Source organism: Anneissia japonica, unplaced genomic scaffold (genome assembly GCF_011630105.1).
Source record: "Anneissia japonica isolate Jap-2015-1 unplaced genomic scaffold, ASM1163010v1 scaffold4988_len2956909_cov206, whole genome shotgun sequence".
NCBI lineage: Eukaryota > Metazoa > Echinodermata > Crinoidea > Comatulida > Comatulidae > Anneissia > Anneissia japonica.
The window spans coordinates 1,086,950-1,105,996 of record NW_022696345.1 but is presented as its reverse complement, the minus strand read 5'-3'; the positions used below and the strand labels follow the sequence as shown (position 1 = coordinate 1,105,996).

The following is a 19,047-nucleotide window of genomic DNA, read 5'->3' as shown; positions in this document are numbered from 1 at the left end:
ATAAGAGACAGCCTAAATATATTTTAGACGTTAAAGAAACTGAAATTTCTAAGTGTGTGAAAAAAATTGCTTATATATTTAAAAAAACAATATACCCGGTACGGTATTAATTTACCGTTTATTTTTGATATATCGTATATCGTACATTGAATAAAATCATTGGTTTATTCGATATCATAACATACACACAGACTGAATATCAATTTTGTATCTCTACCCGCCCCGATTCAACCACTATTTTCCACAGTATTGTTGTTTTCTAGTATTTTGCATTTGAATTGTGATACACACAATAGAGTAATGTACATGTTTCAAGGCCGTTCAAAGCAGAACTACTATTTACTGTTCATTTTACATATTTTCAGATTCACACCTTGTAACAGCAGGCAGGTATGACAGTGGAATGAAGACGGATGGTCTTACTTAAATATACCGTAAGCAGTCATTTACTTTGCTACCACAACAAGCCGGAACTCTCATACTGATCTTAAATTAACAGCGCGTATGACGTAAGCATAATTAGATAAATTGGGAACTGCAGAATCGTCAGTGGGAATATCGGGGAATTAAGAGCTTTTCATGAACTATTATAACCATAAATAAGCATATCTATTAATATTGCATATTGTACTGAATTGATTTAATACTGGTTAACTGAAAGATTTAGATTCTGCTTAGATATACTGTACTCGTGATGTGTTTTGGTCATTTGAGAATAATAATTGTAATAATAACAATATGAAATAAGATGAATGATGATAACAATAATAATAATATCATATCATGATTATGATGTTAATACAGATGAAGATGAATAATAATTATGCATTATTTGATTTATTTACTGATTTCAGAGCCATAGGCATACTACTCTCATGGAATGAAATTTCCACGTCTGTGGGACGTGGCACTTCGGCGCATTGTGGTCTTACTGATGCTCTTTGTGTTAATCAACGACGGAGACAGCGTTGACGAACCAGACATTTCAACATCAGATTATGGTATCACGATTGCTGTTTCAATCCACGAAAACATAGAGGTAGTTACTCAAACCACGGACAAAACGTACATGTTCGCCGCCGAACCTACTACGCTGACGCATGCGCATGGCTTGTTGTCGTCTGATGACGAGCGCTTATTCGAAAGTACGGATGGTGTACTCTCCACGCCTTCACTCGACGGCTTCTACACCTTAACAGATGCAGAAACTAGCGGTACTTTGACTTTGAAAACAGAATTGTCGCCAACCATAGTATCGACAGCTGTGTTGCTAACCGACCAATATTCGACGATTACTCAAAATAATGAGTTGGTAATAACAACAATGCACACAATGGCAAGTATAAGTGCGACTGCTTCGCCCGTCCTACCTCAGGTGGTGTCAATGCTTGGATTCAGCTTAACAACTGAATTTGAATCGATAATAACACACACGCACACTGACTCTCAGAATTTCATAGAAAATCATAATTCAGGGTCGTCTGACACGCACGCAACCCCAACTCAGATGATGATGTCATCTGTCGTGCAGACGATGTCGTCTTTCGCGCTTGATGAATTTTCTAGTCATATATCTTCGCAACCTTTACCTTCACACATTCCAAGGATACCTGGGCCTAAAAATGAGTCGAACTTGGCGACAGATAGGCTGGAAGGGTCAAGTGACTTTAATGAATGGACAACGGCACCGATAAATGGCACCATGTCAGATACGGACACAACTCAAGGTCAGTAAACTAGCACATGAAGTTTTCTATTAGCAATTATGTTTGTGATTGTGATTTTGTTTTTAATTAGCTATGGTAAAGATAGGCCTACTTAGTTTGGAATAACATAGGATAAGATACCCTGCTGTAGTAATTGTGTTCGTGTCGATGTTTTTGTGATTAGTATTTGGGGATTTGGGAGAACATGTGTGCAACAATTAGGTAATTACTATTTTAAGTACTACTAATACTACTACTACCACCACTACTACTACTCAGTGGCGTATCTAAAGGTCCTGAAATGGGGGGGGGGGACGATGATCAGGTGAGGGGCGCTAATTCACAAAATATGGTGATTTTAGGTGATTTTAACTACTTGACTGTGAATTTTGGGGCGCGCCCTCCCCTAGATACGCCACTGCTACTACTACTACTACTGCTACTGATGCTGCTACTGTAACTGCTACTACTACCACTACCACTGCTGTTGCTGCTACTGTTACTTCTAGGCTACTCTACTACTATTCTAGCGTTTGTTCTTTTTATATAATTATAACATTTTCATTATTATTTTTATTATGGATTTTTATTGTAGTTTTTAATTTCATATTTATTTATTTAATTATTTATTTTAACTTACACCTTTAGATCGGTGGCACTCAATGTCAATCGGTGCGTTCGTAAATAAAAAGGTACACACTTAACTAAGCAAATACATATAAAGGAAAAAGGAATTGTCATGAAATTCAAAATTTCTTAATACATGCTGTATATCAGACCAGTTTAATTTGAAATCGCTATTAATAAACACACAATATTGCAAAGTAGTATTACGTTCTTTGCGCGAGCATAGAAACGTACATCAAAGAATATGCGGCATTATGCCGCAAGGTCTTTTATAGCCTGTAATTCACTATATGAATCTCATATGAATCTTGCCTATCCTGGATTAATTGTTCATGTATAACACACCATATACTGTACTATATACATTAATCGGAATATCAATCCTAGCACCTACCTATTCGTCCACTCGTCAATCAATCAATCAATCAATTAATCAATTATTTCATCGATTATATACGTCGATACCATCTGTTCATCCATCTATCTATCTATACATGTATCCATCCGTTCATCTACTGGTCTATCAATCGATTGATAATTAATCGATTAATCAATCAATCTATTAATCAGAGACTTTAACCAACTGGTATTTATTGGAAATTCAAATCCGATTGGAGGTAATTCATTTTACAACCTATATAATGACATGCTCGTACAGCACCTAAGCCTATATGAAGTGAAAGAACAATCAGAATGCTACGCTTTGTTCTTAAGCATTCTTACCGACAGAACAGGATCTCCGATCATAACAGATGATACACGTAAAGAGGTAATGCTTTAGGTATTAACGTTTAGCCTACATGAAAAGCAAGTAAACATGTAATCATGACTTATAGTTTATTTTAAAAGATATGTAATTCTCACATTCGCTGATTGTCTTCGTCTGTTTTCCACATCTGCCGTAACTGTCACTCTATTAAAAATGCTGCACTCTCTATGATTGAATTTCCACTTGAAAAAGAGTGAAATAGCTGATGAGAATATGGCCTGTCACGCCAAAATTGGTCCGGGCCAAAAAATGTCCGGCGGACAGATTTTGCCCGCCAAAATTGTCCCGGACCAAATTATTCCTGACACCCAATTGTCACAGAAAGGCCAGCAAAACTGTAAACCCTTCTTCATGAAATAAACAACGAACGTATGAGGTTTGACCTACACATGAACGTGAGGAAAAGGTTATGGTCTGCTCATCAAAGCCACACGAAATTGACATCAGCCTTAATGGAGAACCTGTGAAGCAAGTGGTCAAATTTGTATACATGAAGTATTTGGGCCGATCGATCGAGACAACACTGTACTAGGGGTTCCGGGGGCATCCCCCCGCGAAATTGTTGTGTTCTAAACGCCCAAAAATAACATTTGAGGCGTTCTGGGCTATCTTTTTTTTCTTTTTCTTTCTTTCGTTTTTTTTTTCTTTTTTTTTACCTCCCAAAAAGGGGGGCCCCGGGGCCAGGCCGCCCCCACTAAATCCGCCCCTGCTCGCCATCGCAAGAAGCAAGTTCACTGACCTACAAAGAACTCTCAAAACAGAAACTCCAGTACCGAACTAATGTGCGTCTTTTGAAAGCACTAATCTTCCCCATTGCTACATACATCTGTGAAGCATATATGCCATTAAGAAAAGTGATGAAAAGTTGCCGCTTTTGAAATGTATTACCGCAGGATCCAAAACATAATCTAAGGCCTTAGCTTGAGTGTAGGAAATTTTTCTTTGTATAGTTTTTAAAATTCATATTTCAAATCAGATTGAAACACCTAATACGCGCATGCGTATTAGACAGCACTAGTCCTTGATGCATGGCAAATAACAGAGATACGATACGCCCACTTCTTCTATATATATATATATATATATCTATATATATATACATATATATATATATATACATATATAGATTATATATATATATATATATATATAGGCCTATATGTGCGTCATCGCTCTGCAAGCTATTAAGTGTTATTTATTTATTAATGATTTTAATTACTTATTTACATAGTGTACTACTTAAGTGTGAGTTGTGAGAACAAAATGATAGGTTAGTCAGAACACGAAGTCGTTGTAGTGTAATAAGTAATTCAGGATTACACGGTGGACTTGGTATCAGAATATGATTACCTTAACATCCATAGCTCCAATGCAATGGGCTACGGCTAATCCGACAACACTATTTCATTCCGTGAGACAATGGACCTTTCTGATGTATCCATCAAACTAATCAACTGACCAATTAGTACAGTGTCAGAAATACGCGCGCGTCCTATAAACACACGTTGCCCCACACGTGTTTACGTACCGGTAAGTTTACGCTATAAGGTCTATATACTATTCTGCTTGCGACTGACTCTATAGATGGAGCGGCCGGTAAATTATGAATTATGAACATGACAAGCAGACGACAGCAAGCAGAGAATTAAATCGTGCAACCAGCATGTGTGAACGAAACAACTATTTCATGAACCATAATTCATTATGACTTGTGTGCTTGCTTGCAAGTAGGCTAAACGTTAATTAGCGGCAACACAGGCGATCTTAATTGAACACAAGAGTGCAAATCTCGTAAAATAATTTACGTTCAGCTATCGTTTCATTTATCCACTTCTTGTCGGTGCGATCGCCAGTTATCTTTACTTCTGGGCAACCCGTGATAATGCTCCATCTTCTTCACCATCTGTTACGGTACGTGTATTTCTGAATTTTGAATGTATTCAAATATGTATTACTTATACAATATTTTGTATACTTTGTGTGTGGAAAAAGCATTTTAATGGGTTAAAACCCCCGCCCCCTCCGTTTGTACCCTCTTGTATGGCACTCGTACTTGTTACTTGTTTAGTGCCTTTCCTTTCAGTTACGAAGCACTGTGAGTGACACTCCACAAAAAGTCAGAAACATTCCCCGAGTAAAATTTGCATAGAACCAAACCCAAGCAAAGTGGGCTAACTTAACTAATGCAATAAAGCAGTAGAAAACAAACAAGACAATAAACAAATACGATTTAAGCAAGGAAAGAGGAACTATTGAAAAAGATGTTTTTAAATGGGCTTTGAACTGCCTAAGCGAATCACAAGATCTGAGAGAGAGAATTAACTAATGCAATAAAGCAGTAGAAAACAAACAAAACAATAAACAAATACGACAAGGAAAGAGGAACTATTGAAAAAGGTGTTTTTAAATGGGCTTTGAACTGCCTAAGCGAATCACAAGATCTGAGAGAGAGAATTAGGCAGACCATTCCTAAGTTGGGCAGCAATTGAAGGGAATGAATTGTCACGAATACGTTTATGGTAGACCGGTTGGCGCGACCGGTTGAACAAGTTGGATGGAGGGCGTAGGCGCCCTCAATTCTGCACACGCTTTCAGTATTATTTAGTCAAGGTGTTGAGTTGCTGATATGTCCGTCGAACTATTTACGGTATGTACTAGTTCTTGGTTTGTTATCAATATTTATCCATTACCTTGTGCCTTCTTTATTTATTTTTTTCTGTGCATTAGTAGATGCTATTTCAGCTGATCAATTGGTAATCACATAAGATGTCCAATCCAAAAGACGTTTTCTCTAATGGTGAATATTGTCCTTAATTGTTGTGTTTTAAGTGGGGCTACTTTACTTTCCATAACAGCTCCAAGCAATCGATTTCATTTACTATTTCTTTTGTTATAGTCCAAATCTAGCTGTTATACCCGAACATGTTTTTAAATGCAGAAGAAACGAATTTGTATAAGTGAGATTTTATTGCTAGTTGCTAGTGAGTATGTGATGATTAAATGCAGTCATGGCAGCTGTTGTTTTCTTCGTTTAAAGTTTTGTGTACCATTGTACAAATGTTTTTGTATATGGTACTGACATTTCTTGCAATAATTTTTCAAAGATCTTGGGTGTGAAAGTTCTGCTAATCTGTCGTCTATGTGTATGCTAAACAGACGCACTCAAAGGGTGTTTTAAATTCAGGAAGAATATTACTAGTTTATTTAAAACATTTAGGCTTTTAAGTTAATAGAGCCGTCTGCGAAAAAAACAAAGGATAATAATTAATTTTTAGCTTGCCCATCACGTGGCGATAATGATCCGAGTTTCAGGATCGTCCGTGGATTGAGCCGGGTATTTCCTATGCCAGTCACTGCTGAGATGCATAAAATACAGCACAAGCAAACAGCACAACAACTTGGCCACATTTGCATTCATTAGTAACTGGGTGGATAGTGGGCATGACTTCATTCATTATCGAGGGTCATGGTTACTCAGCTGGGCTAGATGGTTCATCATCGTTGTAAATATAAAATATTACATATATACATTATAAAACTTTTAAGAAAACAAATTCTGTGCATCAGCAAACGCTATAAACCAGCTCGAGTTGCGATTATAACATTATTATTAAATATTGTAATCGTAATTGAAGTATTATAAACATTTAATTATTATAAATATAAAATTATTTCTGTTATTATTACTATTTATTATTAATTATTATCATCATTATTCTTGTTGTTATTGTTGATGCCGGCGTGCTTAACGTGATATCGTAGGCCTGTAAAGGATCTATCTTACCTAAAAATCGGCTAAGCTTGTTTGTGTAGCCCAATAGCTGGCATTATTATATGGGTTAGTCGAATACAAACCTGATGTTGTAATCGTATCAAGCATAGCCTTAAGTTGTATGAAAAGTAGTGTTACCCATCATAATTGCTGTTAGGGGGTAATTGGCTTTCTGAGAATCATACTATTTGCCATTGAATTATTCCAAGGATGAAAGTAAGCTTAAAAGGGTATTATGAAGACATTGCTGTTGTGCTATGTTGTGCAGCCATCACGTCAAATAATTATAAATATCAAATCCCGACAGATTATCAACGTCATAAAACTAACAATGCTCGCGTACCTGAAATTATTACAAATCAAACGAAACTTGATTGATGTATTGTTTAAAGTATTTTGATATATTGATTACAAATCTAATAAGACGCCCACGCAGATTCCGTATGTTGATATAATGATTGTCTTAGCACGCGTAAACGGTAGCGTCTTTATTTGCTGGCCTATTACAGTACGTTGTTCGAACCTCTGAGAATATTACCCACTTATATTATTTTTCCTGCTGATCAATCATGCCTCACCTATTCTTTTCGTGGCATGTGGCAAATATGCTCATAACGTACACTTGCCGTTTGTCCCGGTTTCTGGCCTTTCTTCTGCTGGCTTTCACGACGTCCATGCCGCTGATCTTTCCTTGTTGTCCTTTTCCAGGTTGTCTCTGTGGACCTCTCTTTCTCAGGCTCCTCTGGTTCTTTCCTCTGGTTGCGATGTCAGTGTCATCTTACTGTCTTTCTATGGTGGCTGTCTTAGATCGTTCTCAACGTCAGCTTCTCTTATGATGTTTGTTATTTTTTGAATTACCATTAATCTTCCAAAGAGTGTTCAATTTTGTTAGGATTTGAACGTTATTGGTAGTAAAGTAATTTCTCGTTGATTTCAACACACCCGAAGCCTCCATTCTGTTATATCTGATAATAACTCCCCCTTTCCATTGGATTCGGGTGAATTCCTGTTCCCATGTTTCATCGAATATTCCTTACGTTTTCAGATTGAAGTTCCGTGTCTGTTCTAAGTAAGTTAACTGTGTCATAAAAATTTCTTTCCACCTCATTTCGCTTCTTTGATACTTAACCATATCTGTAACTTGCGACCGTTGATCATTTTAGTCTGTCATTGCATAGTTAGTTAGTTATGTTTATGTACACTCTGTGTGTATACTCATTTTTCTATTTTCTGTTGGAAATCCTGTAATTCCAAATCTGTTGCTTAGCTTCCTGGCAAATGGCATCTCGATATCATGGTTTTCTAGTTTTTCTTGGTGCTTGTATTCATCACTGTTAACCTGTATTCCCTATAAGGCAACCTGTAATTAATTGGTCATTGGCAGTTGGATCTGGTTGTGAAATCAAAATAAAATAAATATATGATCATTTTGATTTTGTTTTAAAGGCCTTTTTTAATTTGGATGTGGTTTGTGTGGACAGAATGTCCAACAAACTACCATATATTGATGCTAAAAAATTCACAAGCTTCTCTCTGTTCCTCCACCCTATACAAAATGCTTTATTTAGTAGGTCTATATTGACCTTGTCAAGTGTTTCACGATGTGTAATATTCTGTGTTTTTTTTTATATTTTGATCATTACAATTGATTAACATATTTGATGGATTAGAATCTGCATTATGATAAAACTATTGCATCATAACCAACATTCATGATGAGACTAGAATACCAAACTTCTCTTTAAAATAATCTAAACCAAATTCTCTCGATGTTGTTTTTTTTTTTTTATTCTACTGCACAACGACGACTACAGTTCCGCGTACTTACACAGCTTATATTAAGGAAATAACACCATAACTGATAGTGTAATTAATGCTGTACGTAGTAACACATTCATAAAGTGGCATTTAAGGCTAAAATCGTATGTAATACAGTAATTGTAGGTGGGATGATGCAAAAGATGCGTATACGCCAGACTATCTACTTTAAACAACATTACTCCAGTAATCGTTTTAATCACATACGTAAATTATACCGCTTTCGTTTCGAAACTCTCGTAAATTTGTGAACACGTTCAGAAGGCCTGTGAGTGCATTTTAAATTGTGTTGAACGCATCGTACACGAGATGGAGATACGCTTCTTTGCATCCTTTTATTGTACTAACTGATTGATATTAGAAGCTTTTTGTCCATTATATGTCAGTTATCAAAAACACTAATACCTTTGGTTTGTGTCGTGACGTGGTAGAAAAATCTAGTTAAACTCATAACTAGTTTAGATTACTGGCTCACATTATATTATCCTGATCATCATTGACTTGCATGATTTAGCGCGTAGCCTAATTTACATATACGGATTACGTGCGATAAATACGTCATTACTAATTATGAATGAAAACAAATGCGGCGATTGTTGCGATTATTTGCATGCAAATCTACTTCCGAGAAACATTATCTGCAAAATAAAGATAACGTCATTGACTGATTAAAAACAAAATATAATTGTACATATCCATTCACATAATTGCAATGTAAAAGCGATTATGAATTAGAGACTGAATGCAATGATAGTACAGTGTTTTTATTTACTCTGTTGTTGATGTTGTTTCTACCTTGAATGCTGATTTTATCTCTTAACACTATATAGAACAGTGATCCCACCGTCATCTTTCTGTTATCCGGATCGGGATTTTCTTGTATGGACGCACGGGTGAGCGCGTATGTTTGTAATCTGGATCCTGCTAACAGTTAGCTGCTATGTGTGAAATAAAGCAAGTATTAAACAAGCCTTAGCGCGTATTATGTAATAATAATGACTATGCGTAATATCAGTGCTGATTGAGCCTATATAGCCAACATGGGAGCAAATGTTTAAACAGGACGTGTAAGACAATAGATAATATATGATGAGAATGATGATGAATATAGTTATTATTATTGTTATTTTCATTGCTAATATTATATATTTGTCAGGGGTGGATCCAACCAGAAATGTGTATGTGCGATCTGAGTGAGAGTTTCAGGGAAGAGCCTGTGGGGGTGAAAGTGGCAAATCTCTGTTAAACCACTAACAGCTTCATTAATTTGAGGATGCATTTGATTGATTTTTACTATTTAGCATGGTAATTTTCTGATAAGCTTTACAAAACATTTTCTTCACAAAAAATATAGGGGATGTACTCCCCTTACGCACCCTCTAAATCCACCGCTGTTTGATTCGTGTTCCAAATTTATTGTGATGTCAGCTCGTGAATACCACTTATCTTTTGATGCGACATGTATCTAAAATTAACATACAGTAGCAAAAACACACTAACATAAGGTGATTCTAAATGTATACCAGAATGATCTTTATGAATATCAATTTGAATGAAATTCAACACCAAAGGACTGTAAAAGCGTTAATTGCTTCTTCATATAACGTCGTTAAAATCGGATGAAATATATCGCATGTCTGTTGTGCACGGGAAAAGTGCAGACGATCCGCAGAAATATTGACAGCTATGAGCGAAACTAATCATAAAAATAATAATTAATAATTATAAAAACCTACAAGCTGTTGATACTCGGTTCCAAACCATTTCTTTCATGACAAAACCTCTCGGGCCTCGATTTTAAATAACCTCCTTGTTCAAAAAAAGAACGCAAAATGATCAACATTGACTGATGGATCAGTATCGTTAAATATAACATAAAACATACTGTAATCCACCACAGCTATACAATAAAATAAGTCTTGAATAATTTTAGCGTAGTGCTCTCAATTCTGAATAATAACATTATACATTAACGTCAAAACTACGCATAAGCCACTGTTCAAGGATGTTTTTTTTTTTCAAATTCTTCTTCATAATTCATTTAAAGTGTTATAATGAGCATATTTCCATAATTATAATGAATGATTTATTACTTTTACAATAATCTAATGGATGTGGAACGCATAAAGATAATTTTCTTTTGGGAATATATTAGGAGGTAATCAAAGCAATGAGAGAGTTCACTAAGTAGAATAGCGTCACAATGTGACCTAATAATAGGAATTAATTAGTTTGTGTTTCAGTTCTGTGTTTACATTGTTACATTATGCGATTTTTCTCCACAGATGAATCCAAAACTAACCAAATATTGATTGTATCACTGTCGGTTATAATCGGCATATTTGGCCTGTCAGCACTCATCCTAAGAATAGGGTAAGTACCTTAGGCAATGTATTCATACGTAATATACACGCGCAATCGCTCAGAAATTTAATCAACCACGTGTAATCACGCGTGTTGAGCTCGACAGGCATAGAAGACCCTAATATCTGCAGGTGGTAAATTCTAGACTCATTCAAGTTGTGAATTGAAGCACTAACGATTGGCGCTCATCGTTACTGTGGAATATATTGGCCTAGACCTATGTATATTTTTACATATCAATAAACGTCATTCAAGGACCATCGATGTACCATTGTAGCAAGTGTTGCACTGAACACCTGTAATTTTTCCCCGTTTCTTACTACCGTATAATTGTCAATCAATGTATTTTTACATATTATTACAAAAATATGTAATAGTGTACTTACTAAGTAATTTTGTAATTATTATAAAGCTGCAGCAATCCGCATGTTCATATTTGAGCTCAGAGGTAACATTAGTCCTATATTTTCAACATAATCTTTGTTTCAAATTTTGTAAAATCGTTTGTCTCTAATAACTTTCTCCCATGTATTCTTTTGATTTTCCAATTCAGGAATTCCTAAACGTAACTTTGTTAATTTTCTAGGGTTCACCTTGTCATAGTTTAATAGCTTATGTAATGTCTTTTAAATATAAAGAAAACAAAATCTCGTAATCTCGAAAGCTCCGGTGAAGGCAATATAGTAGAGGAAATAGAGTATATTGGCCCTAACGGCCGCCCATACAATAAAGATAATAATCAATCAGCCGAGTGTTTCTAGAGCTGCTAAAGAATAACCTAGAATGTAGCTTAAACTCTTCAATACCTCATTTCGATGTATTTCTGTCGACAAAATCCAAATAATAATCTAGTAATCTGTTTGAAAAAACAAAAACAAAAAAAAAACCAAGAAGACGACTATTAACTTCAGTGTACGCAAGAGTTCTCAATCGAGCTACATCTCACAATTGGCAGTCATAATATTTAAATATATAGGTCTATATGGTAAAATCCAACTTAATAATTCTTCTTGGGGCTTTATTCCCACTTCTAAATGGAGTTGCCGGTGCAGATTGCCGTCCTCCAAATATTCTTGTCTACCGTTCCTGCTAATTTGTTACCGCCACTTCCTCCATCGCACACAACATTGTTGGTACTACCATGGTCTTTTAATTGCCTTTCACTCTTGATGGTACCCTTTTATTACACAACACACCAGTCACTCTTTTCCAGCTGTTCCATCCTGCCTGGATCCTCTTTTGTACCTCCTTCTCTGTACCCCCATCCTCTTGGACGGTTGAACCCAATTATTCAAAGTCAGTGGCTCAGCAGGGGCGGATCCAGAGATGTTTAAAAGGGGGGGGGGGGCGAAAGAGGGGCCGAAATTTGGGCCGATCGAAACAACAATGTGCTAGGGGGTCCGGATCCGCGAAATTTTTGTGTTCTAGATGCCCGAAAATAACATTTGAGGCGTTCTGGGCTCTCATTTTTTTCTTTTTCTTCCCTTTTTCCTTCCTTTTTTCTTTTTTTTACCTCCCAACCCTAAATTCGCCCCTGCTCAGGTAGCTCATTGAAACATCACATCGGTAGTTGCTCCTCCCATACACAGATACGTCTTTTTGCTCACCTTCATCTCCTCTAAACAGCTTCTCCACTGTTCCGAACTCTCCTCCCACTCCACCTTTCATCTCTGCACACAGGACTACATTATCTGCAAACGTCATCTCCCATGGTGTCTCTTTTCTCTTTCCCGTTCTCTGGCAGTCAATGGTAATTGTGAAGATTAGTAAGCTGAGTGATGAACCCTGGTGCACACCCAACAGTTACACTAAATGCGCAAAAACAGTGCTGGCTTGAGCCCCCCTGTACTTGCTCTCTATCATCTGCCTCAGTGCAAAGATGATGGGCAGATCGAATGGCCGAGCGGTTAAGGCAGGGGTACTGCAACCTACAGCCATAATATCGGTACTGGTTCTGGTGGTGGAACGAGTCTTCTCGAATAATGATAAACAGTAGGCCTAGGCCAGTGTACACAATTGGCTCGTGTGCCCTTTAAAGAACCCAGTAGGCCTACATCTTTCGAGGCGAGTAGGAGGATACCCCGGTGTAATGTGCTTATGGACCATTGGGTCCTTTGCATGATGTCTACGAAAACGTAAAGATCGTGACTGTGGTGCTAAGTCAAAGCATAAACGCAAATTGTTCCGGGAAAGTGCTGACTTCTTTCTGTCTCAGTCTTTGTTAACCCTCTCTCCCAGATCTTCTTAAAAACTTAAGATATGTAACTAAAATCTCATAACAGTAATTAGGCAGTTGCATTTAAGTGGTAAACTCCCAATTTCTGAAATTGAACTAGTATTTGCTGCATTGTTGTAATCATAGTTATAACATTAATGTATAATATCTTCACCGATTTTAACATTAGTTGTTGTATAGAGAAACACGTACTTCCTACCAGAAATACCTATTTTTTGATATTTTCATAATAATGCTAATGATGATTAATTAATAATGATAATCACGATTTTGGTTGTATACAATATGATCATCATTATATCGTATACCTTCTTTCGGTTTTAGGAACAGGTGGAAAAAACGTGGGATAGCAATAGAGGAGAGACGACGGGAACGAATCAAGGGATCCAATCAAACGGTATTGCTTAATTGCAAATCATGCATAATATTTAATATTTCGTATTTACTGATTCAACTCCATGGACCAATATGGGTTTTAGACTTCAGTTCAATTTTCCTATTTATCTTTCATACACTGCGTAGCGCACAGTAGTCCGGTAATGGTATTTTGGGTAAACATGCTGACATTTCAGAATCGACCTAATGACGTCACGTCACGTGTACCAAGCTTGTACGCCGTGACATGGCGATGTGCTTGCCACCAAGACCCTTGTATTAGACTTTAGTTCAATTTTCCTATTCATCTTTCATACACTGCCTGGTTCACGGTAGTCCGGTAATAGTATTTTGGATAAACAAGCTGACATTCCAGAATAGCTAAGTTCATTCTAATGATTCTTACGTGACATGCAGTATCGGATTTCACGCGTCTCTGATTGATGTATTGACTTAAGCAAATGCGCGGAATCCCACTTCGTTCTTGTCGCACGGTAGACTTGCCACAAGTCTCAAATTTATTGACTTTTTGTAGCGTTAGATAATTTCGAATGGAACGCCATTTGTGCCAAAATTTATTTATTTTAAATAATTTTCACTGAATAAGACAAAATTAGGGACTGGAACCCAGTCTAGTCGCACGGTGGCGTTAAGCGCAACTGACATAGGCTTTCCGACCATCGACTGATGTATCCTTCAGTCTAGTACTTGTGATTTTTCAATACAATTAAAATTTACAGCCAAACTAATTATTAAAAACTTAAACTTTGAAATCGCCATTTGAACGCGAGCTCGAAATCTATACTGTAATTAACAATTATGAAAATGCCACTAAATAACAAGTAATATCATAATGTCATGGATATTTTATTGATTATTCCGGCGGAACTTCATTAATCATTTATGAAACAATCTAATTAATGAAATATAGTATTCACACTTATGGGTCAACTTTTGATTAATTAAAGATTATCATTGAATCTTTGGAGACATAATAATATCGACAGTAGTAAATGTTACAGTTTCAACTGTGAAATAATTACTTTCTTTTCTTTTCTATGTAGACTAAAAAACGGCCTTCGATAACTAAACCAGTCACAATCCGTATGCCGTCTATTTTAAACATCAAGACTACTGGCAATCAAAGTGTACGTAGGTCAAAACCAATTACACAAAAAGAGAACGAAGGAAAATCTCCCGCCAACAACAAACCAAAGCGTAATCGCACGCTCGAGGCTTTAATCGAAATTGGTGCGTTACCAAAGGAAGCTGCTTATAGGAATACAGACAAGGCAAAGGCTACTCCCCCTCGAATCACGACTATAGAGAGAGAACTTCTCTCCAACGTTTGCGTTGGAAAATGTGCAAACGCGTTTGACAACCTCGCCTTAGATTTTGACTCTCAGGAAGAGATTCATTTTAGAGGGCATTTTGTACCTATGAGGTGTGAATTCAGGATAGATAAAGAAAGTGTTGACATAAGACAAACATTTTGCGCCACAGATACATTGTCCGACGATAAAGAATCGTCGGTACCGAGCTGCACCGAGTTGACGTTAGAGACTTCTGAAACAGAAAGTGGGTCAGATTCGAAAGGGAATCGACGTGATAAACGCAGAAAAATTGTCAAATTCGACAGACGATTGTCGAACGATTCAGGGTTTCTTGAAAACATCCGGCTGCAAGACATCCGATCGCCCTGCGTCAACTCTGAGACAATCGAAGAGGAGTTGACGTCAATGATGACTGAAAGCGATATAGTCCAAAGCTATTCAGATGATTCTCAATCTGATAAGCTAAACTTTCTGAAAACCTCTTGCATGCGTGAACGCGCCCCTAGACGTGGAAGCAAGCGTCGTCGTTCACCGAATTCTCCAATCGTCCGGCCAAGTGAGGTTTCAGATGCCGACCAATCGTCTAGTGAAACCGGCGGAAATGAAACGCCTTCTGACGATCAGAATTCTAAAACGCCTCTGACGTCGTCAATCAGTGACACTTTCAAGTACGAAAATGATCAAAATTATTCAGTAGCTCACAGGTCCTATAGCAGTTGTAACCAGAGACCAAAACCACAAGATCACTGGGAATGTTGCCAGAAAGCGCGTGACGCGACGACGCAAACAACTTACGCACCGGTAACCTTGTCTCCAATGCGCTGGGTGTACGAAGACGATGTGTTAGTATTGCGTCCACGTTCAGAGTTTGAGCTTGATTTCTTGGGACCCATCTATTTAGCTGAGTGTCTTCCTAACTTTGATAACGATGATTGTATAGCATTTCAACGTAAAACAGAAAATATAGATTTGTGACAGAAATAAATATAGACAATTATGCCTGCCGCCGGCAGTGGCGCCGCTATGGGAGGCATGCCCCCCCCCCACTCCCGTCGGGGAGAAAAAAACACAATTCGTCAAGGAGAAAACAAAGTTACGGATTATGTATTTTCTACCAAATAAGCCTGAAAGCCATAAACTGTCATATTTTTTGGGGACAACTTTCAATGGATTTTGAGTGATGCCCGACCACGCCCACTGCGTTGTCGTCTGGTGGGGAGGTGGGCGGCAATTCGATTGTGGAATTAGATGTGCTCATTTTTCTAATATTTGTCATTGCATTCTAGATTGTTTTTTAAACGGCAAAAAATATGATTTCAGTTGCAGAGCAAAGTATTTAAAATAGAGAGTTAGGAATTTTTCACAGACCCATACCAAAAAAAAATCATGATTATGGCACCTCTAAATGGCCGGAAATGGCACACAAAGACTTAAAATATGAGTATTATTTTTCTTTTATCTTTAGGTGGGATCCGGGCCGACAGGGCCCCTTTAATCCGCCACTGGATGTAATATATATTTCTTACAGTCGATCTGAGACACATTATTCTGTTATGTATCTACAAAGCCCGTTTGGGTAAGGGTATTAGATCGAGGACCCGATGGGTAGGGCTACCTTCGGGGGCCCTAGGGGTCTGAGGCCCTGCGGACCGCCGCACGAGAGCACAGGCGTTACGCCACTGCATCAGCCCCCCTCTCCAGACGGGGACCTGTCACCCCTCGTCGGGCAAATCCTGGCACCACCCCTGCCTGCCGGTAGTAACTAACACGTTTATGAGGTTGGCCCAGTCGGTCTGTGTCTCTATGTCTGTCTATTATTTTACTTTCATTTATTAGGTGGTAACTTTCCCTTAACACGATTTATGTTCATTGCAGTAGAGAATCCCATGTCATTAAGGTTGAAAGTGACGGAATATTTATATCGTCAATAATTCTTTTGTCATCTTAAATATGTTTTTCGTATTGGTTGACTAAACTTATATACTGTACTTAAATATAATAGACAATATTTTGGTATTATAAAACTGCTTACCTGTGACGCATTTGGTTTACTCTAGTGCTTTCAATTTTCTAATCGTATCGGTCCACTGTGCAATATTATTATATAATTTATCGTTGTATAATAATGTTAAGACGTACTATGTTATAATCAGATTTATTAACGTCTATTCATCATTTTAAAACTGCAAAATGCATCGGAGCATGAGTAATATGAATGTGCTATCAACCATTTTTGACACTCTCGGGCAACAAGAAATGCATGAAGGGCGCTTTTTGTGCGTCGACGCGCGTCATCAACAGCCCTCCCGAGACGTGTCATCACAGTTCTCCACCAACTTTAATGGCATCATCATGGCTTATATGAAATGCATAATTGCGCACATTTCACCTTTAAAAAAGTTTCTTCATGATAACATTTTTGAAAAGCAGGTTTTTACATTAATAATTTTCACTGATAAAATATTTCACGTTTTCTTCGTTTTCATTTTAAACTATAATGACTTGTCAGATTTTTTTGCTGGCACACAACAGACGTTTTATTCCTGGTTTCCATAACTGCATAGCTGTTCCCGTCGGAATCGGGAAGGTTCCCCGTTTCAACCGACCAACCAGCTTAAACGACAGCTGTCGGTGATAGCGTACAGCTAAGGTACCGGTATTTTATGAAATATTCTTAAAGAATTCCGTCTGATTCCATAAAGTACAGATGGAAAATTATCTGTATTGTTTTTATTAACTGGTTTAATAAAACAGATAATTTTCCTTACATGTTTTATAGAAACTGGCTAAGGGAATCTGTTGGTTCTATTGTTTTCCTGCTTTCAATTCATCATTACTCGTCTGGTTAACTCAGTTCGTTTCCATTGCACAATTTTACAGAATGCTTCAAACATTGTATATATAGTATACAAAAGCTTTAAAATAAATTTAAAGTTTCTGGTCAGTCTCAAAAAAGACTTTTTAAGCTGAGTTTCCATTAAATCGCTACATTGTCGCTTGCATTGCAATCACTAAATTGTGTAGCCAACCTAATTGTGGGAGCTCAGACTTGTTTCCGACAGGCCTAGCCCTGTCAGGGAAGCGGAACCAAATTCAACCTGCCCAATTTGCATAAAATCGCTACCGGCAGCTGTTAGTGGGTGAAGTATTTTATGGAAAGCCATGCTTTAGATAATTTAATTTTGTGATCAAGTTAGGAGTAAAATCGACCTCTGTGTTTATAGACCATAACTTGGTTTGTATTGTTGTCTTTCTTTTTTTTTTGAGTTAGAATTCTGTAAGTGGCGGACTTCTCGCTGTAGAACAAGTTGAAATAAACAAAAAATATTAACTTATCTATACCTGTGTTTCAAAAGCGAATTATTATGTATTATCCCATTTGAGATTATTTGTGAAACATTCAAGTTGACAAGGTCATCGAGAGAGCTAAATAAAATTCTGAGAGGGATCATAGCAAGAGAGTTTGTACTCATCGACAAGAAAGTCAATTTTGAAACAGATATGAATAGCCAAAAAAAGGTTCAAAAGAAAATATGATGAAAACTGACGCATTTAGCTGTGTGTTACCATAAATACAGTATCATCATCGGCTGGTGGAAAATCAGTCTAAGGATATGCTCAATCAGTGCTCATAATCGATGTAGCCGGCAATTTGAGAAGGTACCCTAATAATATATTGTATGGACACTATGTACATTGCAATAATGAGTACAATATGGTGGATCCTCAACTAATAAACAATTTATTAATGACTTTTCTATATCAATTATCTGCATGAGTGATTTCCCCATTTTTAATTGTACATTTTGAACTTTAGAGGACAAGGTTACACGGAATCAGTATGGATCTTGATTCTGCAATGAAGCTAACACATTCATCATGTAGAATATAAACATAAAGTCACGCTCTCGTTTACACTGGAATGCGTTTTACGCGTGGGTCTCGGGAGGCGGGATCACGCAACTAAAGGCCTGTTTATATTTCAACGATAACAATAACGATAAAAAAGCTTTAAAAAAAAACCATTGTTCATAATAGAAAACAAA

The 19,047-nt window shown here is 37.1% G+C and overlaps 1 protein-coding gene across 2 annotated transcripts in view; it reads left to right on the top strand.

Annotated features, from left to right (window-relative positions):
• Positions 1–17,043, top strand: part of LOC117101823 — a 23,048-nt gene extending 6,005 nt beyond the window's left edge. The window contains exons 2-6 of one of the 2 annotated variants that reach the window (XM_033241916.1): positions 366–434; positions 855–1,727; positions 10,978–11,065; positions 13,617–13,689; positions 14,732–17,043. In XM_033241916.1, coding sequence (XP_033097807.1) covers positions 881–1,727; positions 10,978–11,065; positions 13,617–13,689; positions 14,732–15,976 — 2,253 coding nt within the window. In that variant the 5' untranslated portion in view covers positions 366–434; positions 855–880 and the 3' untranslated portion in view covers positions 15,977–17,043. Of the gene's footprint in view, positions 1–365; positions 510–854; positions 1,728–10,977; positions 11,066–13,616; positions 13,690–14,731 lie in introns of both variants that reach the window. The other variant, XM_033241917.1, reaches the window with a different exon arrangement.
• The last annotated feature ends 2,004 nt before the right edge of the window (positions 17,044–19,047 follow it).